Source organism: Tribolium castaneum, unplaced genomic scaffold (genome assembly GCF_031307605.1).
Source record: "Tribolium castaneum strain GA2 unplaced genomic scaffold, icTriCast1.1 ptg000060l, whole genome shotgun sequence".
NCBI classification, from domain to species: Eukaryota; Metazoa; Arthropoda; class Insecta; order Coleoptera; family Tenebrionidae; genus Tribolium; species Tribolium castaneum.
In genome coordinates this window covers 62,652-85,942 of record NW_026986657.1, presented here as the reverse complement: position 1 = coordinate 85,942, position 23,291 = coordinate 62,652, and the positions used below count along the sequence as shown (strand labels likewise).

The 23,291-nt window shown below is 41.4% G+C and overlaps 2 protein-coding genes across 2 annotated transcripts; both read left to right on the top strand.

The window, feature by feature from the left end:
• Positions 1–3,771: 3,771 nt before the first annotated feature.
• LOC135267606 (histone H4) lies at positions 3,772–4,332 on the top strand. The gene has a single exon (XM_064359651.1). The coding sequence runs from the start codon at positions 3,851–3,853 to the stop codon at positions 4,160–4,162; it is 312 nt and encodes a 103-aa protein (XP_064215721.1). The 5' UTR covers positions 3,772–3,850; the 3' UTR covers positions 4,163–4,332.
• Positions 4,333–6,956: 2,624 nt separating this feature from the next.
• On the top strand, positions 6,957–8,350 carry LOC135267603 (uncharacterized). Its single transcript, XM_064359648.1, has 2 exons — positions 6,957–8,010; positions 8,222–8,350. Exons 1-2 carry the CDS (start codon positions 6,957–6,959, stop codon positions 8,302–8,304), a joined length of 1,137 nt encoding a protein of 378 aa, XP_064215718.1. The 3' UTR covers positions 8,305–8,350.
• Positions 8,351–23,291: the final 14,941 nt, after the last annotated feature.

Sequence of the window (23,291 nt, the reverse complement as noted above, 5' to 3'; positions counted from 1 at the left end):
TCCGGGAAAAGATTTAATACCACAAAGGACAGTGCTCGGATAAACTGATCGACCGTGACCGGCTCAGCCGTTTCGGGTCTCGAATTCTTCACAATCTGGACGTAAGTCGCTTGAGAATTTGTTGCTAGAGGGGCTTTTCTAGCAGGGCATTTTTTGGAGAACGTTAAGTGCTCTCCTTCGCAGTTCACGCAACGGGTGAGTTCGCTCGTGCACTCATGGAGTTTGTGTGTTTCACCACACTTGGGACACTTGATAGATGAGGACGGGCATTTATCCTGACTGTGTCCGACTGTTTGACACCTGGCGCACACGGCCTGGGTTACAGGTGGAACTTGTGAGGGTTCGCATCTGTGGAGTTTAGAGAAAAGGATGAGGCCTTTCTTCAGAAGTTTATCTAGGGTTTCCTGTTCCCTAGTAAGGAGGCGATACAGGTCGGTCGATTTACCTGTTTTGCGAGAAATTATTCGCCACACCTTTGTGACATGGTATCCCTGCTCGGAGCAGGCTTCCAGAATGTCGGTGTCATTTATGTCCTCGTCGACGTGACGCAGGACGCAGGAGAACGACGGTAGATGATTTTTCCGCTTCGGGGGCTGGGGCTTTGCGGGCTTATTGATAGGAGTGATTTTGGCGCCTGGGGAACCCAGAGCATCCAAGATCATTTTCTGATGGTCCGGGGTCAGGGGATGTACGCTCGTGAAAATAGCGCTCTCATCCTTCTTGAAAATGTTTAGGGTGATGAGTTTGACCGCGACCGAGCGGAGGGTGCAGTGGAGTTTTTTCAAGGTTTGAAAATCTCTGGGGAGATGGTGTATTTGATAGCGTGGATGAGCTACCGATGGCTGATTTGCCTTGGTCAGTGACGACTGAGACGCCGATTTATGGACCTGGGCTTTGATGACCTTTACCCCCGACCGATGGGGCTTAGGTCTTTGACTACCGCCAGAAATACTCGACTCCGTTACGGAGTCGGTTACGGCGGTTAAGACGGTTGGAGCGCGGGAAGAGCCAACGACTTTTTTCGCGCGGGAATTTCCTTCAATATATTCAATGACCTTTCGCATAAGGTCAGAGTCGGTTAGGCTAGCGGAATGCTCACTCACCGAGTCCGCTGTATGGTGATCGCCCTCCGTTTTGGAGGGTTTTGGGGCCTTCTTGTCCTTTGATGGAGGTGGCCTGTTGATATCCAGTTCCCTGGCAACAACGGTTTTCCTGCCCTTGAAAACCGTTTTAGCGCCTGGAGCTGGCTGAGGTTGTGATGTCGAAGACGACGTCTTTTTCTGTAGACTCACGGGTCGCTTCCTGGCATTAACCACCCCCGTGACAGTGGTCAATGCTTTCGTTGACTGTAACGGCCTTTGCCGCGAACTGCGGCCGGCCATTTTCACGCTAACCTCACTCGAAGAGACACAATACGCGGCACGACTGATCTCTTCGGGGGATGATCAAAGAGTTGTCTGTCTAGTGTGAGGCCCCGATAATTTTAATGTTGGCGAGCGTGGTGTTTGTTTAGTCCGCGGTCGGGTTTATTTTCTAGGCAATAAAAACTTAGTCGTGGCGCGAAAATATCTTTAGTTTGAGCGCTCGTGTATTCGAATTGTGTTGGTTGGTTCGTTTAGGTTTATATTTACCTACTATATACTACCTATCAAGTATATATCTATTCTGCTGTCATAATAATAATACGAGAATACGAGAAAAAAATGGCAGACGTAGAAAATCAATCCGCATCGGCTAATGCTGCTGCTTCGACGACTTCACCTCAAGTTCATCATCATGCTAAAAAGGAGAAGAAAGCAAAAAATCCTAGAGCCAAACCTTCTCATCCTCCCACTTCCGAGATGGTCAATAACGCTATTAAGGGTTTAAAGGAACGTGGTGGTTCTTCTCTTCAAGCTATAAAAAAATTCGTCGCCGCCAATTACAAGGTAGATGCCGAGAAAGTTGCACCATTTATCAAGAAGTATCTAAAAGGCGCCGTCGCTTCTGGTTCTTTGGTTCAGACGAAAGGTAAGGGAGCTTCTGGATCGTTTAAACTTGCTTCCTCGTCCGCCTCCGGTGGTGGTGCAAAGGCCAGAGCTGCTGCTGCTGCTTCTGCTGCTAGAGCTGCTGCCGCCGCGGCAGCCGCTGCTACTGGCGAAAGAAAGAAAAAATCCTCAGCAGTTTCAAAAGTTAAAAAAAACACTGGAAAACGTTCCGCCGTTTCGGCACCAAAAACCGGTAAGAAACCATCTTCGCCAAAAGCGAAAAAAGTCGCAGCCGAAAAGAAGAGCGTAGCCGTCGCGAAAGCAAAAAAGGCCGCTTCTGTCGGCGCTGAGAAGAAAACAACCGCTGCTTCCTCTACAGGTAGAGCTGTTGCGGCAACAGCTTCATCAAAGCCGAAATCACCTTCGAAAGCAAAGAAATCAAATAAGGCCGGTCCAACGAAGAAACCTAAGGCACCGAAACCAAAAAGCGCCAAGGCTATATCTGCTAAAGCGAAGAAATCTCCTGCTTCTCCTAAAAGAAAGAAGTGAGCTATGGCAATAATCTCATTTGTCGTCGTCTTCGTCGTCGTCGACTACGAACCGATGATGATGATAATGATGATGATGATGATGGTGGTGACGTCCTGGATTATCGACTGTTTAAGGCCGTCGAGGGCATACATAAATGGCCCTTTTCAGGGCCACAAATTAATTTCTATACAAATAAAAAAAAGTTTTCACACCTATCTGCATATACCTAAATCGAAATATAATTATTAATTTATACAAACAAACAAACGATAATGTCTGTAGGGTGTCGGCGCTAAAAACGCATTATCCCTCCTCACCTACCTAACCACTTTTATGACTTTATTCGATATTTAACTTTACTCATTTTTATGGTACCTACTTAAATAAATTAAATTCTTTTGATGCCGCCGCCGTTCTTGAAGTACCGATCAATTAAAACGATTTGTTTACCTACCCTTAACCAGAGCGAACAATCATAAATAAAAGCATCATTGTTTTTATTGTTTGACAGAGTTTAAAATTCATTATGATCCGCGTACTATTACTTTAATTACTGTCAATATTGCGAAACATTTTCATTTGTAAACAATTTTGTGGTTCTGAAAAGAACCGTTTTTTTTTTTGTTTATTTTTTCATTTTAAGCTCGTTCTCCTCGAATACGTCTTGCCAGTTGGATGTCTTTAGGCATGATGGTGACGCGTTTTGCATGGATGGCACATAAATTTGTATCTTCAAAAAGTCCGACAAGATACGCTTCACTCGCTTCTTGGAGTGCCATAACGGCAGAACTTTGGAAACGAAGATCGGTCTTGAAATCCTGGGCTATTTCCCTGACCAAGCGTTGGAAGGGCAATTTACGAATCAACAGTTCGGTGCTTTTCTGATAACGACGAATTTCACGCAGTGCCACTGTACCGGGCCTGTAGCGATGAGGTTTTTTCACTCCTCCAGTGGCGGGTGCGCTTTTTCTTGCTGCCTTAGTGGCAAGCTGTTTTCGTGGAGCTTTTCCACCGGTCGATTTACGAGCAGTTTGTTTGGTACGGGCCATTTTTTTGACTACTTCTTTATCCCTCAACTACACATACACACACATAAACACCTACGTACGTCACTAACAACGGCGACGGTTCATATGACCCTGCAACAAAATTTTTCGCCGTATTTTATTAACTAGGGTGACACTATGCGTTATCTGATTGGTCAAAAAAGTAACTTAAGAGGCGGAGCGAAACTAAACTATAAAATGAGTTGACTAATCTGGCGAGCAGGTAGTTGTTTTCGACGAAGCAGTCAAATCTGTGTCGTTTTCTTTTGTGAAACAAAGCTTAATTTGAATCAATAATCATTCAAAATGACCGGTCGTGGCAAAGGTGGAAAGGGATTGGGAAAAGGTGGAGCAAAACGTCATCGTAAAGTTTTACGTGATAACATCCAGGGCATCACGAAGCCCGCGATCAGAAGATTGGCACGTCGTGGAGGAGTGAAACGTATCTCCGGTCTCATTTACGAAGAAACCAGAGGTGTCCTGAAGGTATTCCTCGAAAACGTCATTCGTGATGCCGTCACCTACACCGAACACGCAAAACGTAAAACCGTCACCGCCATGGATGTCGTTTACGCTTTGAAGCGTCAAGGGCGTACACTTTACGGTTTTGGCGGTTAAGTTTTTTTTATAACCTATGTTTTATCTATGAGACTACGAGGCGACGACAATACCGGTATACCAGCATTGTTTGGTTTTTATGTTTCTTCCTCATCGTTAGTTACATCAATCTACTCTCTACTATTCATCGCATTTTAATTTTCGACGAAAAAAAACGGTTCTTTTCAGAACCACAAAAATATTTCTAAACAAATGAAAAAAGTACGTATCACAAGGCTCTCAGTTAAACCACCAGTATAATAAATGTTTGATTTCCAAACTGTTTTTATATTTCTAGGAAATGTAACAAATAAAGTTGTGTGGTTTTTATGACTTTGTTGTTTAATCAATCGTATGCTTTTCCTTAAAGGGATGAATTTTGACTTTTCAGAGATAAATAATAATTACCACTAAAGAAAGAAAACATCAAAGCCTAACCGATATACATGGATTAGCTAGCCCCCCACCGGCGCGGCGTGTAGCTCGCCGTCTAGGAGAGGCAATAAAAATTTACCTGCTTTTAAACTATTAAGAAAATAAAACATCTTGAGTGCTCTTTTTTTTTTAAATCGTGCAATAAATTTTTGCCAAGTTTTATGTAACTTTAAGTAGGTATGTTTATTTACTCTTTAAAAAAAGTTTGTGATTCTTTTTTTTATTTGTTAAAAAAATGATGGCCCTGAGAAGGGCCGATATTATTATTTTTTTGTAGCTTGCTGCTTCTCACAGCAACTAGAGAGACAACAGTTAGCTGTTTATGGTTTCTTTTCGGTTTTTTTCGGCAAAAGGACCGCCTGGATGTTGGGTAAAACACCACCTTGAGCGATTGTCACACCGGAAAGGAGCTTGTTTAATTCTTCGTCATTTCTGATGGCCAATTGAAGATGACGTGGAATAATACGAGTTTTTTTGTTGTCACGAGCAGCATTTCCAGCCAATTCAAGAACTTCAGCGGCAAGATATTCCATCACAGCCGCCAAATAAACTGGAGCACCGGCACCGACTCGTTCGGCGTAATTACCTTTACGAAGTAAACGATGTATTCTTCCAACAGGAAACTGAAGACCGGCCCTGCTCGAACGAGACTTGGCTTTTCCTTTTACCTTTCCTCCTTTTCCACGTCCAGACATGTTGATATGATGGTGGTTTTCGTAGTTTATGGAAAAGTCAAAATAAACTATAAGAATATGCTGCGCGTATAACTTGTATGCTACTACTGCGACTGCGAATGACTAAAGTTGCGTTTCTGGCTTCGTATTTATACGGTTACTTATAGAGAAGTCGTATTTCTGACTGGATGATTATACTAAAAGGTGGGGTCTTGATTCGGAGTAAATTCGTATATAAAACATTTTTAACAAGTAGTGCATCATCAGTTCCTTTCGCGTTCTCGAGGTGAACACATCGAGTCTCTGCGCTGACTCTGATCGCTCAGCCACTCGATTGTTTGCTAAGTGAAGTGACAGTGAAATCCAAAGTGATAAATTGCAAAAGTTTCCACAATGGAGAACGAGCGTCGGCTCCGCTCCAAGGGCCCGGTGAAACACTCACCAAAAAAACCCCTCAACCTACCCACTTCACTTCCGTCTTCTGCAAACTCTCCAAAAACGCTTCCCCAAAACAAACCCATTCCGTCCCTTATGGACAAAAAAATTTTGCCACCCCCACAAACTCACGCCACTACATTAAAATCCACAAAACACACCCAACAACGTTCACGCACACCCTCACCATCAAACTCCGAAACATCAGCATCCTTTTCGTCTACCACTTCGGAAAAATCGTCTTCAACTACCACTTCAAAAAAACTCTCATTTCGCTACTCAATCCAAAACATCCCTGCCCCACTCGCCACTCAAAAAAGCTTTTACTCTCACCTCATCTCACTCGGCCTCCACCAAATTGACTCTCTAAAAGTCAATTACAACAAATCCGCTCTTCTTGTTCTTTCCAGGCAACTTACCCCTAACCAAATTTCAACGCTTCAAGCTGGCTTCCCTGGCTCGAAAATCCAGTTCAAACTCTTAAACCCCACACGCCTCCTACCCCAAATCGAACCCAAACCTATCACTTTTTCCATCGTTGTCAGAGACGTCAGCTCTGACATCGAACCCCAAGACGTCATTTCAGCCCTGAATAATTTCCACATTCAAAAAGTTTGGCGCATCATTTCCGCCAAAACCAACAAACCAACTCCTCTCATGCGTATCGTGACACCGGACAAAACGGCGATCGACACACTCCTGTCAAATGGCCTTTCACTTTTCGGCCACGTTCACCCCTGCGAGCCGTCGCACCCCCCAAAACCAGCCCCTCTCCAGTGCGCCAAGTGCTTCACATTTGGCCATTCTTTTTCCCAATGCCCCAACAAGCCCATCTGCCCCACTTGCCCCGACAATCATCGGTCAAAACCGTGCCCTTCCGCAGTTTCAAACCCCAAATGCCCCAAATGCCAGGGGAATCACCCCGCCTGGTCCCGAGATTGCCCCCAATTTATCAAACCCTCCCAAATGACCCCAGAAACCCCCGTCGTTCCCATCAAAATCGTTGACAAGGAATTCGATCCCGAAAATTCTGACGACGACTCCGACGAGCGCGAACCCTTCGTTTCTGCCCGTCAATTCCTACGCTTCATCACAAAAACCCTTTTTGACCTTTTTCCGTTCGAGAAACAGAAAATCCAATCTGTTCTCGAACATTCCGCTCGCGCTTGTCTCCGACGCGATCTAAAAATCTCACACTCATCAAACAAAATTCACTTCACTTTTGGATAAATCCACCATTTCGGTGAATCCTTCTGGCCCCCGTTTCAAAAATGGCTTCTCTGAATTTCGCCACAGTCAATACGGGAGGGATTTCTCGTAAATTTGCCTCCTTGAGACATTTTCTACACATCGACCAAATTCACATCGCAGCAATCACAGAGACACAATCCAAACGACCCGTAAACATCACAGGCTTCCACTCCTACAACAAACCCAGCCCCACAACCCGAGCCAAACACGGCGTCACACTTCTTGTCTCAACTTCACTCGCTTCATCTCAACACATCTTACCCCCCCATCTTGACCACCTTCAAGCCGTTGCAGCCACCATTCACATTAACAATTTAAACATTCTGTTTATTTGTTATTACAATCCTCCTCTCGAAACCGTCAGTACCCAACTCCTCGATTACACTTCCACATTCAGACACGCAGTCATTCTCGGAGACTTCAACGCTCGACACACCGATTTTGGTGACACAATTTCAAACACAAACGGCAGACACCTCACACGCTCTCTCAACACTCTTCCTCTTTGTCGTCTTCGAAATCAATTTCCCACACTCATCAATCACGTTGGCACATCGATCGTAGACCACATCATTGTGACCGATAATCTCACACACATCACAAACACAGACTCTTTCATTGGCACCACAGTCACCTCCGATCATCTCCCTCTTGTCTCAAACTTCACACTTCAAGGCCCCCAACCGCGACCCACGCACATCCCCATTTTCGATTTCAACAACACAAACTGGACCGACTTTCAAAATTACATCACAAACAACCTCCCACACATTGACGACACACTTGACCCCAACACCATTGACACACAAGTAACACAACTAACACAACTCATCAAACAAGCTCAAACACTTTTTGTACCCATCAAACACATTCCAACAAATCGCAAACCATTGCCCCCTCAAATCCTTGCCCTCATCCGAGTCAAACGCCGAATTTATCGCGAATTCGTGCAAACCAGATCTCCAGTCCTCAAAACTGTCTTTAACCGTCTCAATGCACAAATAAGACGTGACATCAACCAATTTCGTCTTGCCCACTGGTCAAACAGTTGTAGCTCCCTCGATTACCGAGACGGTAAAAAGTTTTGGGACAAATTCAATTCACTCACAGGCCGAAAATCTCACCCCATCCACCATTTGTCAGTCAACAACACCATTTTTAACACCCCACAAGACAAAGCAAATTGTTTTGCTGCTACCCTCCAAAACATCCACCAAGTCCCCAATGACCCACATTTCAACCAACACTTTTTTAACACAGTCACTAACAACACTCTCCGTTTCAGGCAAAACCTCCCCCGACTTGACTACGACGCTGACCTCGACCCAGACCCCGACCCAGACTTTCCACCCGACAACCCGGACTTGACCGCTCCAACCACCAACGACGAGATCAAAGCCCTCATTATCCGGCTGAGGAACTCGAAAGCCCCAGGACCAGACCAGATCAAACCCATTCTTCTCAAACATCTCCCTGACACAGCCATCACATCCATCACCACAATTTACAATTCTTGCTTCAATTCCGGTCACTTTCCAACCCCATGGAAAGAAGCCACCACCATCATGATTCCCAAGCCCAACAAAGACCCCAACAACCCACTTTCTTATCGTCCCATCTCTCTCCTCAACATTCTGGGAAAAATCTTCGAAACAATTCTTGCCTCTCGTCTCCGACACACTCTCGAAGAAAACAACCTACTGCCCCCTGAACAATTCGGTTTTCGCCCCCATCGCTCCACTTCCGACCCCACTTTCGAACTCTTCACCGACTCAACCCGGAGTGCCAATCTCGGCCAGTGCACACTAGCCGTCTTCTTGGACGTCGAACGTGCATTTGACCGTGTTTGGCACGATGGTCTCATCCAAAAATTTCTTTCCCACAACATCAACCTCAACTTCATCAAATTAATCGACTCTTTTCTCTCAAACCGCTCCTGCAAAGTCAAAGTCCAAAATTCCTTTTCTTATCCCGTCCCCCTTCTCTCCGGGGTCCCTCAAGGCTCCGTTCTGTCGCCCATTCTTTACATTTTTTACAGTTCTGATTTTCCTGTTTCAGATCTTCACCAGACCAAAACCCGCTTCTTCGCCGACGACACCGCCCTCTGGACATCCCGGACCACCGCCGCCTCAGCCTCCAGGACCCTGCAGCCCCTCCTCAACCAGATCTCCACATGGACTCGCAAGTGGAGAGTGAAGATCAACCCCACAAAATCCACCGCCATCCTCTTCAAACACCCCAACCTCACACGAAACAAGAAATTCGACCCACGCGACATCACCATCACACTCGACAACACACCCATCGACCTTGTGCCATCCACAAGGTACCTAGGAATCACCTACACACACACATGCTCACTCGACACCGACCTCCAGAACACGCTCAAGAAAGTCCGCAACCGATCCAACCTCCTCCGCCATCTCATGGGAAACTTCCAAGGGTGCCATTCCCGCACTCTTCTCCACACCTACAACACATTCATCCGACCCGTCATCGAGTACCGAGCCCCCATCTACGCATCTCTCCCACACACCAAGACACATCGCATTGCCACATGCGAACGACAAATCCTTCGCCGAATTCACCGCCTCGACCGCTTCCACGCCAGCAATTCCCTCCACCAGGACACAAACACCACCCCCATCACAGACCGTCTTCACAAACTCCAACAAAACTACATCAAACGCACACTCAACAACAACAACACAATTGCCCAAAACACACTCAACACTTCACATAAGTTTCTCACACGCGACAACACTCTTCGCAACCGAGTCCCCCGGATCCCCAGAAGAAAACTGCCCCATCCACCCACGGCGCTTCTCTCAGCGCTGTACCCCGACCTGCCCGACAATCTTCAACTTCTCGTTGAAGAGACGCCCCTCACAATGAGACGCCACTGACGACACCGACAAGACACCCACGACGACATCCACATCCACAGCTTCCTACGAGCCCCAAACTTCTCACTCTTTCACTCACCACCCGACGACACACACACTCCCACACAACATTCATCCATTTCCTTGACTGAAGAGGCCAAAAGCCTAAAACAGTCCGGACTCGTAGATTAAGTTATAAATATCTTGTATATATTTTATCAAAATCCCTTTTGAAATGTAATTTATTTTGAATAAACGTATTTGAATTGAATTGAATTAGTGCACCATGATTTTAGCTTGAACTTTCAAGTTGACAGGTATATTTTGTGTTCGTTGTGCGTATTACAGTTCGTTTGTGTCGTGTTTTTTTTTTCTTTATTAAGATTAGAAATATTAAAAAATATGCCACCAAAGACAAGCGGTAAAGCAGCGAAAAAGGCTGGAAAAGCTCAAAAGAATATTTCGAAGAGCGACAAGAAAAAGAAGCGCAGGAGGAAGGAAAGCTATGCAATCTATATTTATAAGGTATTGAAGCAAGTACACCCCGATACCGGTATTTCGAGCAAGGCGATGAGCATCATGAACAGTTTCGTTAATGATATCTTTGAACGGATCGCCGCTGAAGCTTCTCGTCTTGCGCATTACAACAAGCGTTCGACGATTACGAGCCGGGAAATTCAAACAGCGGTTCGTCTCTTGTTGCCTGGTGAATTGGCAAAGCACGCAGTCTCTGAAGGTACCAAAGCCGTCACCAAATACACAAGTTCAAAATAGAGAAGTTTTTTCTTTCATCGTTTAAAAAGAAGAAAAAAATGAAATCGGTTCTTTTCAGAACCACAATTAACATTTAAAAGTAAATAAAATTTGTTTCATTAAGTAAAAAATAAATCTAATGACCGACCACTCAAATCTAGATTTTTTTTTATCAATCGAAGCTCTTTTTAAATTAAATTTAAAATGAAACAGCAAAAACAAATTACATCGGTAAAAGTGCGACGCAAAAGAAATCAAGAAATAGCAGGAAAGTAACATCTCGGATTAATCAAATTCTTAACTCTCTTTAGTGTTTCTTCTATATGTCTTAATTTCATTTTTTTTAGTTATTACATTACAAACAATACTACATATTCTGATACGAATTCAATTTCACCTGAGGAATCGGAACCATTGGTTCTTCATTCCTGAACGCACCCTGGGCAGCCATGCCATGCCGTGTTGCCTTAGAAAAAAAAGAAGACGGCGCTCCGGGTTTTCCCCCGAAGTTATCCATTTGATGGAATCTGAAAGGAGCAGCGACGAACTCTTAAATTAGAAATTTAAAAAATATTTATAACATTCTCTCGTTTGTACATCCTTTTTAGTTTAATATTTAGTATTATATTTGGGTGCATAATTAAGACGCGGATTTCTTAAAATAAGTATAAGTTGTTGTGCTGTCATTTATAATTATTACATATTATAATGTCTATATTAGCAACGTAAGGTTGACGTTTCTCCAAAACTGTCACTTTGTCGCTTTAAAGCGACATAACTGAAAAAAACGCTTGTTCTCCCATTTTGTTTATTTTTTATTATTATTATTATTTTTTTTTTTTTGAAATCAAATGTCCAGTGATTTTTGTAACTAGCTATAGTTACTAGTAACAACGAGTAAACAGAAAATAAATAATTGCCAATTTTAATAAATTGTTACATGGTTTTGTTCTGAATATTATGGTATATTGTTAATACTTGGAGATTCAGAAAAAGTTTTGTGTATGTGTGTTGCGAGCGCAAATTTATATTGTCGATTTTGAGAAAATGCTTCAATCGACAAAGGTACAACTTTGCGCTATTAATAGGTACACTAATAGTTATTATTAATAATTATAAAAAATAAATAGATCAATAGTACTTTCCTCAAAGAAATTAACTAACAATTTATTATAATAAACAAATCTTTTATAGTAGATATCTACCCTAAATGTTTGTTATAAATTCGATTTATAAAACTATATACAAGAGTGGAATGATTAATTTATGGCCTCACATAGAAAACAATAATTTAGCAAAACAATTTTTTGATTACTTTTTACTATAACTACCTTTTTATTACATACACTTGGTTAATCGGGGTTTGGAATCCCATCCATGTGGGTCAATTCTGGTAACTTTTTAAACCAAGTTTTTTAGAGCTGTGATATCTTGAAAATTTTCGTTATATTTTTTCCAGTGTATTTTTTTCTTAAATTGGAAAATAGACTAAAATTTACTTTTTTTAAATTGTCGTATAAAATCTAAAGAATTGCGCTAAAACAGCTCCTTACATTGTTCAGTTTTCGTTTTTCCGGCGAGCTTCTGTGCTCAGAAAATGTGTTTTTGTCAATTTTTTCCCATACCCAAAACTTGATCAAAGATATAATGTGTTTGCTATTTTAAAATTATTAATGCTTGAACTATCTCAGACAACTATTATTTCTAATCTTCCAATATCTTTTTATGACATTTCTACAGGAGAAGCATTCTTAGATTTTCTTGAACTTGATGCATTCTTAAGATTTGTATGGTTTTTTTAAATGTCCAAAATACACTTTCAACCATACTAGGCAATGAAAAAGGTATATCTAATGTATAGAATCTAAGCCACCCATCTCAGCCACTTGACCTGACCTGACCTGACCATACCGTCAGGAGTGAAAGCTTATTCTTTTTCTCCAGGAATTAGCGCCTCCGTTCTTAGATCGTGCACGCTGGTTCCCAAGACATCTTCTGGCCGCCTCCTACGGCAGATGATCTAGGTCCCTCAGCGGGCATTTTTCTACGTCTTTTCGTTTACGAAGAATCAGAGCTTTTCGAACATTGATTTCTTCCTTCTTCCCCCATTTTCTTAGTTTTATAAATCTCCTCTGTAAATTTCTGTACTGTTCTCCAATGCTCATTGTTCTCGAGCATTTTTTCAACTAGATTATCATGTATAAGTTTATTACTTATTTGTAATTCCCACTTCTATCGAATGGCATCGCGTTGATAAAACACATGTTTTCGAAAAACACATGTTCGGCTGTATCTTCCTCGTTGCAGTATACACAGCGGTCATCATCTGCTCGATGCATACGGTGTAGATATGACAGAAAAGCCTTATGTCCTATTAAAAACTGTATTAGGTAGTAATTTACCTGTCTCACAGGTTTTCTCCTTTCCATCTACCGACTTATGTTCGAGATAAGACGATGCGATGCGTCCATTTTCTTTTGGAACTGTTGTCCCATCTGGCTTGCCATGCCGTGATAGATTGCTCTATCACTTTATGCTTGTTGCCTGTTCTATCAAGTACCTTCCTACTGTCTTTAATTTGAAAGGCGATAGAAGCCAGAAGCGACCTCTGCTATTATCTGAGGGGAAATGCTTTTACGCATACCAGACTAGGTCTGGTTATGTGGGACTCGGTCGGTAAATGTGCAAGCCGACAATACCCACTAAAACCCCTCGCGTCACCTTAGGGATCGGAACCATTGGTCCTTCATACCTGAACGCACGCTGGGTAGCCATGCCGGTTTGCATGGCGCCAGAAGAAAAGAAGAGGGCGCTCCGGGGATTCCCCCGAAGTGATCCATTTGATGGAATCTGAAAAGAGCTGCGACAGATAAATGTGGCAATGACATTTGATGCTTACCAGATTCGGAAGATCTGAGTGAGAAGGCATTTTTCGATCACAAGAGAGCCATCCTTGGCCTCTTGCATCTGGACGGACCGTTTTCGTCGTAGTCAACGGCCTCTCGCACCAGGGGGTTCGGGTGGGCTTCCGCCTTCGAAAAGGCTCGCTCGGCGGTCTCACGGAAGAATTCCTCCATCGTCGGCATCTTCGCCTCTCGGTGCAATTGGTTGTTGCGAACAAACCACGGGGCGTTGAATGCTTGACGGAGAAATTTGTTTTGGAAAGTTTGTAACTTATGCATCCGAGTCTTACAGGGCGCGAACGCCCAAGCCACAGAAGCATAAGTCATGGTAGGTCGGATCACTGATTTGTACAACAAGAGCTTGTTGTCAATTGACAACGCGCTCCGCCGACATACGAGAGATCTCAGCATTCCCGTGGCTATCTTACCCTTCGCGAGTGCGTAGTCAAGATGTGGGCCGAAGGAGTTTCCTCTGCACACTTATAAGTTTTTGCTTATATTTCTTCATTTTCAATACCCCTCTCTAATACCCGACCCGACCCGACTCGACTCGACTCGACTCGACCCGACCCGACCCGACCCGACCCGACCCGACCCGACCCGACCCGACCCGACCCGACTTGACCCGACCCGACCCGACCTGATCTGACCTGACCTAACCTGACTTTATCTTCTTAACTCTATACTTGTACTTGTACAATTATACTCAAACCTTAAACAGATAAATAAAATAATATCTTACTATGATAATTACGTTTAGTCATAGGTATACAGATAGGGAATCAAAAGCTTTGTTCACGATAGCGATCGATGAGCTTGTTCTGGCATTAATTGCATGCACAGTACATATGAGAAAAAAACCTGAACTTTTAGTTACAGGCCGTCGTTCACGGTCGAGAATATAACCTAGATACCGGATCAGTTCAGAACCAGTCCAAACGATCTTCATGTTCATTCGATCAAAGATTTTTAGTTCTAGACTTGCGCAGTTGACGAAAGCGGTTTTGTCTTTGTTACTCTCGTGTTTTGGTGCTTTACTGTCTATTTTATTATTGAGATTTATTTAATATATTACTAAATCGAAATTATTTGTAAAATAACTTTTGTGAATGTGAAAATGAGTAGTTTTTTACATTTTACACTTTTTTGTACCAATGTTTCTCTTTTATAAATGTGTGATAATTTTTTGCGGTTTTCCGATTTTTAAACATTTACTGCATACTTGACAACGGTATATTATTGTTTGTGGTAAACGATAATCCATAGCTGGTTCAGAACCGCACATGCGCTTTAAATGAGTCTTGGACTAATTTAGGATTAGTCCTAAATATCCTACGCAAACAAAGCTAATATTATTAGTACAGAAGCTTTAATATTGGAAAGTAAAAACAAAACAAAAAAATAAATGTAATAGAATTAATAATAACTGATTAAAACAAAAAAAAAGTATTTATATTAAATACTTAATATACTTCCAAATGAAAAATAGTCAAAAAATGACAATTTTATGACAATGCTTAAAATGTTAGTTGCCTGATCTAGAAAATTTACGCATCTTTATTAGCTATAATATCTACAGATAAAGAAAACCATGTTTACTAATTTTTAAAACAATAATGAATTTGTATAAATCTATCTTATTCAAACAAATATTTCTCGATTTTTTAATAAACTTATTTATTAATTATCCTCTTCAATTTTAAAGTAACTCGGTGGCGTTCTGTAATGACTATTTCAATTTTTGTTAATAAAATAAAAATTTGTAACAAATATTATTTTTTTAAATATCTTCAAATTAACACTATAAATATTTTTTATAAAAAACATATTTGTTTCATCAAAAGTTGTAAATTTTTTATTGATTCAATAAAGTCTACAATACTTACTCGGTTTATGAATTAAGTAGATCAGCAGACAAATGATCTAATATTTATAAACATTTGGCAACATTTTAATTAACTTCTTTGACGTTGTGTGCTTAAGAATTAAAAAAAACCAGATTAAACTTAAACTATCTATATCTAGTAAACTTAAACTACTTAATCTATCAATCTGTCTTTCTATCATATTTAAAATTTTCATTTTGTATATGACTTTTTTTACTTCAAATCACAAAAAAAAACAGTTAGAAACACGTTTGTGCTTAACCAAAACATTACATACTTTTTTTTAATCTAAATGCAAAATAGATTATGATACGCCACGTAAAACGTTTCGAGAATTTAATCTTAGTTATTGTTGAAACATGCAATCAAATATTCGGTTCATATATCAAAAATCATCCAAATTAGTAAAAATAGATTTCTACCAAATTTCTATCTAATTGCGTAGGCAAATAAATAAAAATATTTTAGTGATAATTTTTAAATTATCTTCCAAGTTATAATTATTTTTATTTTATACGCGCGCGCCATTGTCGACATCGAAGGAAAGAGTTTCCTATTATCTAGGTATTATTAATTTATTAAAAAGTACCAATTTATTACTGAGTGCAAGAGAGAGAGAGAAAGAGACAAACAGACATTAGGTATATCTGTTTTAGTAGAATTTACAATTTGTGAAGTGTCACTTGAAAAAAAGCATCTCATATAAACGAAAGAAGTAAACTACATTGTCATCTGTTGTTGTTGTTGTTGTTGTTGTTGTTGTTGTTGTTGTTGTTGTTGTTGTTGTTCTTTTCTATAATAATTTTGGTTCCAAGTTGAATTTTGGTTTTTACTTTAGGTAAAGAAAAACAAAACAGTAAGATGCAAACAAATAAAACCAAAGTATATTTTAACGTGTATAGGTTGGTAACTAACTACCTACATATTCTTCACTATAACACATTTTTGTGTTTGTGTAAAGTGACAGAATTTGTATTACGTAGGTGGATAGAACTAACTATTGAAATTGAAATTGAAATACAAAATTGATAAGTTTAAAAATAGTTTTCAGTGAATGTTGCTAATAGTTAGAACGTATAGATGACAACGCATTGCAACGAAACGAATCAAATTTGTTTCTATTTAGAAATGCATTTTATTTATAAAATAGAGTATTGTACAATAATGAAACATCGGTAAAGTTATAAGTATACTAAAACAACAAATATTAATAAAATAAACGTTTTTATTGTGACATTTTCTATCATACAACAGTTTACATCAAACGTTTGCATCTTCGAATGTTTTTTGAGATTTCGTTGTTTTTATCAAGACCAAAGTATAGAAAAAACTTTTAGAAAACATAAACAACTATTTTTTTTTTAATGTTTGCATTCAATGTACCCTAATGACTCCTGGGGCCCGTCATCTTCCAAAAAGTTCCGGTTTCGTAGTTGGTTTCGTTTCGTGCATCGACTGTTTTGAAAGAATTTTTCCGCACAAAAACAAAAGTATTTAAAAAAATTCTTATTGGCATTCGGTAGAGGATAGATTAGACTTTCGACAGACCAAAGACCAACTTTTCACGTTTACCCAGTAAGTATCTGTCGACGACGTCGCAGTTTGATGTTCTCTTTAACCGCGAATAAGTCGTCGGTACGGCGAGCGTCTGTAAGGACGTCACTAGGTCCTGAGAATAGTCGTTTCGTTGATATAAATTTCAGAATATATAGGAAAAATCTTTTTTTCAAAATTGGTTTTGTCGTCGGCTCGAAAACATTGACGATCGTCAAAAAGGAACGATGTCATCACGCCAAAGTCTAGTGTGAGGCCCCGATAATTTTAATGTTGGCGAGCGTGGTGTTTGTTTAGTCCGCGGTCGGGTTTATTTTCTAGGCAATAAAAACTTAGTCGTGGCGCGAAAATATCTTTAGTTTGAGCGCTCGTGTATTCGAATTGTGTTGGTTGGTTCGTTTAGGTTTATATTTACCTACTATATACTACCTATCAAGTATATATCTATTCTGCTGTCATAATAATAATACGAGAATACGAGAAAAAAATGGCAGACGTAGAAAATCAATCCGCATCGGCTAATGCTGCTGCTTCGACGACTTCACCTCAAGTTCATCATCATGCTAAAAAGGAGAAGAAAGCAAAAAATCCTAGAGCCAAACCTTCTCATCCTCCCACTTCCGAGATGGTCAATAACGCTATTAAGGGTTTAAAGGAACGTGGTGGTTCTTCTCTTCAAGCTATAAAAAAATTCGTCGCCGCCAATTACAAGGTAGATGCCGAGAAAGTTGCACCATTTATCAAGAAGTATCTAAAAGGCGCCGTCGCTTCTGGTTCTTTGGTTCAGACGAAAGGTAAGGGAGCTTCTGGATCGTTTAAACTTGCTTCCTCGTCCGCCTCCGGTGGTGGTGCAAAGGCCAGAGCTGCTGCTGCTGCTTCTGCTGCTAGAGCTGCTGCCGCCGCGGCAGCCGCTGCTACTGGCGAAAGAAAGAAAAAATCCTCAGCAGTTTCAAAAGTTAAAAAAAACACTGGAAAACGTTCCGCCGTTTCGGCACCAAAAACCGGTAAGAAACCATCTTCGCCAAAAGCGAAAAAAGTCGCAGCCGAAAAGAAGAGCGTAGCCGTCGCGAAAGCAAAAAAGGCCGCTTCTGTCGGCGCTGAGAAGAAAACAACCGCTGCTTCCTCTACAGGTAGAGCTGTTGCGGCAACAGCTTCATCAAAGCCGAAATCACCTTCGAAAGCAAAGAAATCAAATAAGGCCGGTCCAACGAAGAAACCTAAGGCACCGAAACCAAAAAGCGCCAAGGCTATATCTGCTAAAGCGAAGAAATCTCCTGCTTCTCCTAAAAGAAAGAAGTGAGCTATGGCAATAATCTCATTTGTCGTCGTCTTCGTCGTCGTCGACTACGAACCGATGATGATGATAATGATGATGATGATGATGGTGGTGACGTCCTGGATTATCGACTGTTTAAGGCCGTCGAGGGCATACATAAATGGCCCTTTTCAGGGCCACAAATTAATTTCTATACAAATAAAAAAAAGTTTTCACACCTATCTGCATATACCTAAATCGAAATATAATTATTAATTTATACAAACAAACAAACGATAATGTCTGTAGGGTGTCGGCGCTAAAAACGCATTATCCCTCCTCACCTACCTAACCACTTTTATGACTTTATTCGATATTTAACTTTACTCATTTTTATGGTACCTACTTAAATAAATTAAATTCTTTTGATGCCGCCGCCGTTCTTGAAGTACCGATCAATTAAAACGATTTGTTTACCTACCCTTAACCAGAGCGAACAATCATAAATAAAAGCATCATTGTTTTTATTGTTTGACAGAGTTTAAAATTCATTATGATCCGCGTACTATTACTTTAATTACTGTCAATATTGCGAAACATTTTCATTTGTAAACAATTTTGTGGTTCTGAAAAGAACCGTTTTTTTTTTTGTTTATTTTTTCATTTTAAGCTCGTTCTCCTCGAATACGTCTTGCCAGTTGGATGTCTTTAGGCATGATGGTGACGCGTTTTGCATGGATGGCACATAAATTTGTATCTTCAAAAAGTCCGACAAGATACGCTTCACTCGCTTCTTGGAGTGCCATAACGGCAGAACTTTGGAAACGAAGATCGGTCTTGAAATCCTGGGCTATTTCCCTGACCAAGCGTTGGAAGGGCAATTTACGAATCAACAGTTCGGTGCTTTTCTGATAACGACGAATTTCACGCAGTGCCACTGTACCGGGCCTGTAGCGATGAGGTTTTTTCACTCCTCCAGTGGCGGGTGCGCTTTTTCTTGCTGCCTTAGTGGCAAGCTGTTTTCGTGGAGCTTTTCCACCGGTCGATTTACGAGCAGTTTGTTTGGTACGGGCCATTTTTTTGACTACTTCTTTATCCCTCAACTACACATACACACACATAAACACCTACGTACGTCACTAACAACGGCGACGGTTCATATGACCCTGCAACAAAATTTTTCGCCGTATTTTATTAACTAGGGTGACACTATGCGTTATCTGATTGGTCAAAAAAGTAACTTAAGAGGCGGAGCGAAACTAAACTATAAAATGAGTTGACTAATCTGGCGAGCAGGTAGTTGTTTTCGACGAAGCAGTCAAATCTGTGTCGTTTTCTTTTGTGAAACAAAGCTTAATTTGAATCAATAATCATTCAAAATGACCGGTCGTGGCAAAGGTGGAAAGGGATTGGGAAAAGGTGGAGCAAAACGTCATCGTAAAGTTTTACGTGATAACATCCAGGGCATCACGAAGCCCGCGATCAGAAGATTGGCACGTCGTGGAGGAGTGAAACGTATCTCCGGTCTCATTTACGAAGAAACCAGAGGTGTCCTGAAGGTATTCCTCGAAAACGTCATTCGTGATGCCGTCACCTACACCGAACACGCAAAACGTAAAACCGTCACCGCCATGGATGTCGTTTACGCTTTGAAGCGTCAAGGGCGTACACTTTACGGTTTTGGCGGTTAAGTTTTTTTTATAACCTATGTTTTATCTATGAGACTACGAGGCGACGACAATACCGGTATACCAGCATTGTTTGGTTTTTATGTTTCTTCCTCATCGTTAGTTACATCAATCTACTCTCTACTATTCATCGCATTTTAATTTTCGACGAAAAAAAACGGTTCTTTTCAGAACCACAAAAATATTTCTAAACAAATGAAAAAAGTACGTATCACAAGGCTCTCAGTTAAACCACCAGTATAATAAATGTTTGATTTCCAAACTGTTTTTATATTTCTAGGAAATGTAACAAATAAAGTTGTGTGGTTTTTATGACTTTGTTGTTTAATCAATCGTATGCTTTTCCTTAAAGGGATGAATTTTGACTTTTCAGAGATAAATAATAATTACCACTAAAGAAAGAAAACATCAAAGCCTAACCGATATACATGGATTAGCTAGCCCCCCACCGGCGCGGCGTGTAGCTCGCCGTCTAGGAGAGGCAATAAAAATTTACCTGCTTTTAAACTATTAAGAAAATAAAACATCTTGAGTGCTCTTTTTTTTTTAAATCGTGCAATAAATTTTTGCCAAGTTTTATGTAACTTTAAGTAGGTATGTTTATTTACTCTTTAAAAAAAGTTTGTGATTCTTTTTTTTATTTGTTAAAAAAATGATGGCCCTGAGAAGGGCCGATATTATTATTTTTTTGTAGCTTGCTGCTTCTCACAGCAACTAGAGAGACAACAGTTAGCTGTTTATGGTTTCTTTTCGGTTTTTTTCGGCAAAAGGACCGCCTGGATGTTGGGTAAAACACCACCTTGAGCGATTGTCACACCGGAAAGGAGCTTGTTTAATTCTTCGTCATTTCTGATGGCCAATTGAAGATGACGTGGAATAATACGAGTTTTTTTGTTGTCACGAGCAGCATTTCCAGCCAATTCAAGAACTTCAGCGGCAAGATATTCCATCACAGCCGCCAAATAAACTGGAGCACCGGCACCGACTCGTTCGGCGTAATTACCTTTACGAAGTAAACGATGTATTCTTCCAACAGGAAACTGAAGACCGGCCCTGCTCGAACGAGACTTGGCTTTTCCTTTTACCTTTCCTCCTTTTCCACGTCCAGACATGTTGATATGATGGTGGTTTTCGTAGTTTATGGAAAAGTCAAAATAAACTATAAGAATATGCTGCGCGTATAACTTGTATGCTACTACTGCGACTGCGAATGACTAAAGTTGCGTTTCTGGCTTCGTATTTATACGGTTACTTATAGAGAAGTCGTATTTCTGACTGGATGATTATACTAAAAGGTGGGGTCTTGATTCGGAGTAAATTCGTATATAAAACATTTTTAACAAGTAGTGCACCACAGTTCCTTTCGCGCTCTCGAGGTGAACACATCGAGTCTCTGCGCTGACTCTGATCGCTCAGCCACTCGATTGTTTGCTAAGTGAAGTGACAGTGAAATCCAAAGTGATAAATTGCAAAAGTTTCCACAATGGAGAACGAGCGTCGGCTCCGCTCCAAGGGCCCGGTGAAACACTCACCAAAAAACCCCTCAACCTACCCACTTCACTTCCGTCTTCTGCAAACTCTCCAAAAACGCTTCCCCAAAACAAACCCATTCCGTCCCTTATGGACAAAAAAATTTTGCCACCCCCACAAACTCACGCCACTACATTAAAATCCACCAAACACACCCAACAACGTTCACGCACACCCTCACCATCAAACTCCGAAACATCAGCATCCTTTTCGTCTACCACTTCGGAAAAATCGTCTTCAACTACCACTTCAAAAAAACTCTCATTTCGCTACTCAATCCAAAACATCCCTGCCCCACTCGCCACTCAAAAAAGCTTTTACTCTCACCTCATTTCACTCGGCCTCCACCAAATTGACTCTCTAAAAGTCAATTACAACAAATCCGCTCTTCTTGTTCTTTCCAGGCAACTTACCCCTAACCAAATTTCAACGCTTCAAGCTGGCTTCCCTGGCTCGAAAATCCAGTTCAAACTCTTAAACCCCACACGCCTCCTACCCCAAATCGAACCCAAACCCATCACTTTTTCCATCGTTGTCAGAGACGTCAGCTCTGACATCGAACCCCAAGACGTCATTTCAGCCCTGAATAATTTCCACATTCAAAAAGTTTGGCGCATCATTTCCGCCAAAACCAACAAACCAACTCCTCTCATGCGTATCGTGACACCGGACAAAACGGCGATCGACACACTCCTGTCAAATGGCCTTTCACTTTTCGGCCACGTTCACCCCTGCGAGCCGTCGCACCCCCCAAAACCAGCCCCTCTCCAGTGCGCCAAGTGCTTCACATTTGGCCATTCTTTTTCCCAATGCCCCAACAAGCCCATCTGCCCCACTTGCCCCGACAATCATCGGTCAAAACCGTGCCCTTCCGCAGTTTCAAACCCCAAATGCCCCAAATGCCAGGGGAATCACCCCGCTTGGTCCCGAGATTGCCCCCAATTTATCAAACCCTCCCAAATGACCCCAGAAACCCCCGTCGTTCCCATCAAAATCGTTGACAAGGAATTCGATCCCGAAAATTCTGACGACGACTCCGACGAGCGCGAACCCTTCGTTTCTGCCCGTCAATTCCTACGCTTCATCACAAAAACCCTTTTTGACCTTTTTCCGTTCGAGAAACAGAAAATCCAATCTGTTCTCGAACATTCCGCTCGCGCTTGTCTCCGACGCGATCTAAAAATCTCACACTCATCAAACAAAATTCACTTCACTTTTGGATAAATCCACCATTTCGGTGAATCCTTCTGGCCCCCGTTTCAAAAATGGCTTCTCTGAATTTCGCCACAGTCAATACGGGAGGGATTTCTCGTAAATTTGCCTCCTTGAGACATTTTCTACACATCGACCAAATTCACATCGCAGCAATCACAGAGACACAATCCAAACGACCCGTAAACATCACAGGCTTCCACTCCTACAACAAACCCAGCCCCACAACCCGAGCCAAACACGGCGTCACACTTCTTGTCTCAACTTCACTCGCTTCATCTCAACACATCTTACCCCCTCATCTTGACCACCTTCAAGCCGTTGCAGCCACCATTCACATTAACAATTTAAACATTCTGTTTATTTGTTATTACAATCCTCCTCTCGAAACCGTCAGTACCCAACTCCTCGATTACACTTCCACATTCAGACACGCAGTCATTCTCGGAGACTTCAACGCTCGACACACCGATTTTGGTGACACAATTTCAAACACAAACGGCAGACACCTCACACGCTCTCTCAACACTCTTCCTCTTTGTCGTCTTCGAAATCAATTTCCCACACTCATCAATCACGTTGGCACATCGATCGTAGACCACATCATTGTGACCGATAATCTCACACACATCACAAACACAGACTCTTTCATTGGCACCACAGTCACCTCCGATCATCTCCCTCTTGTC

What these genes read in the sequence shown, in the direction of transcription:
- LOC135267606 (XM_064359651.1), top strand. Translation starts at nt 3,851, where the DNA reads ATGACCGGTCGTGGCAAAGGTGGAAAGGGATTGGGAAAAGGTGGAGCA.
- LOC135267603 (XM_064359648.1), top strand. Translation starts at nt 6,957, where the DNA reads ATGGCTTCTCTGAATTTCGCCACAGTCAATACGGGAGGGATTTCTCGT. An exon ending in CTCCCTCGATTACCGAGACG is followed by an intron (nt 8,011 to 8,221) that starts GTAAAAAGTTTT and finishes TCTCCGTTTCAG; the next exon opens with GCAAAACCTCCCCCGACTTG.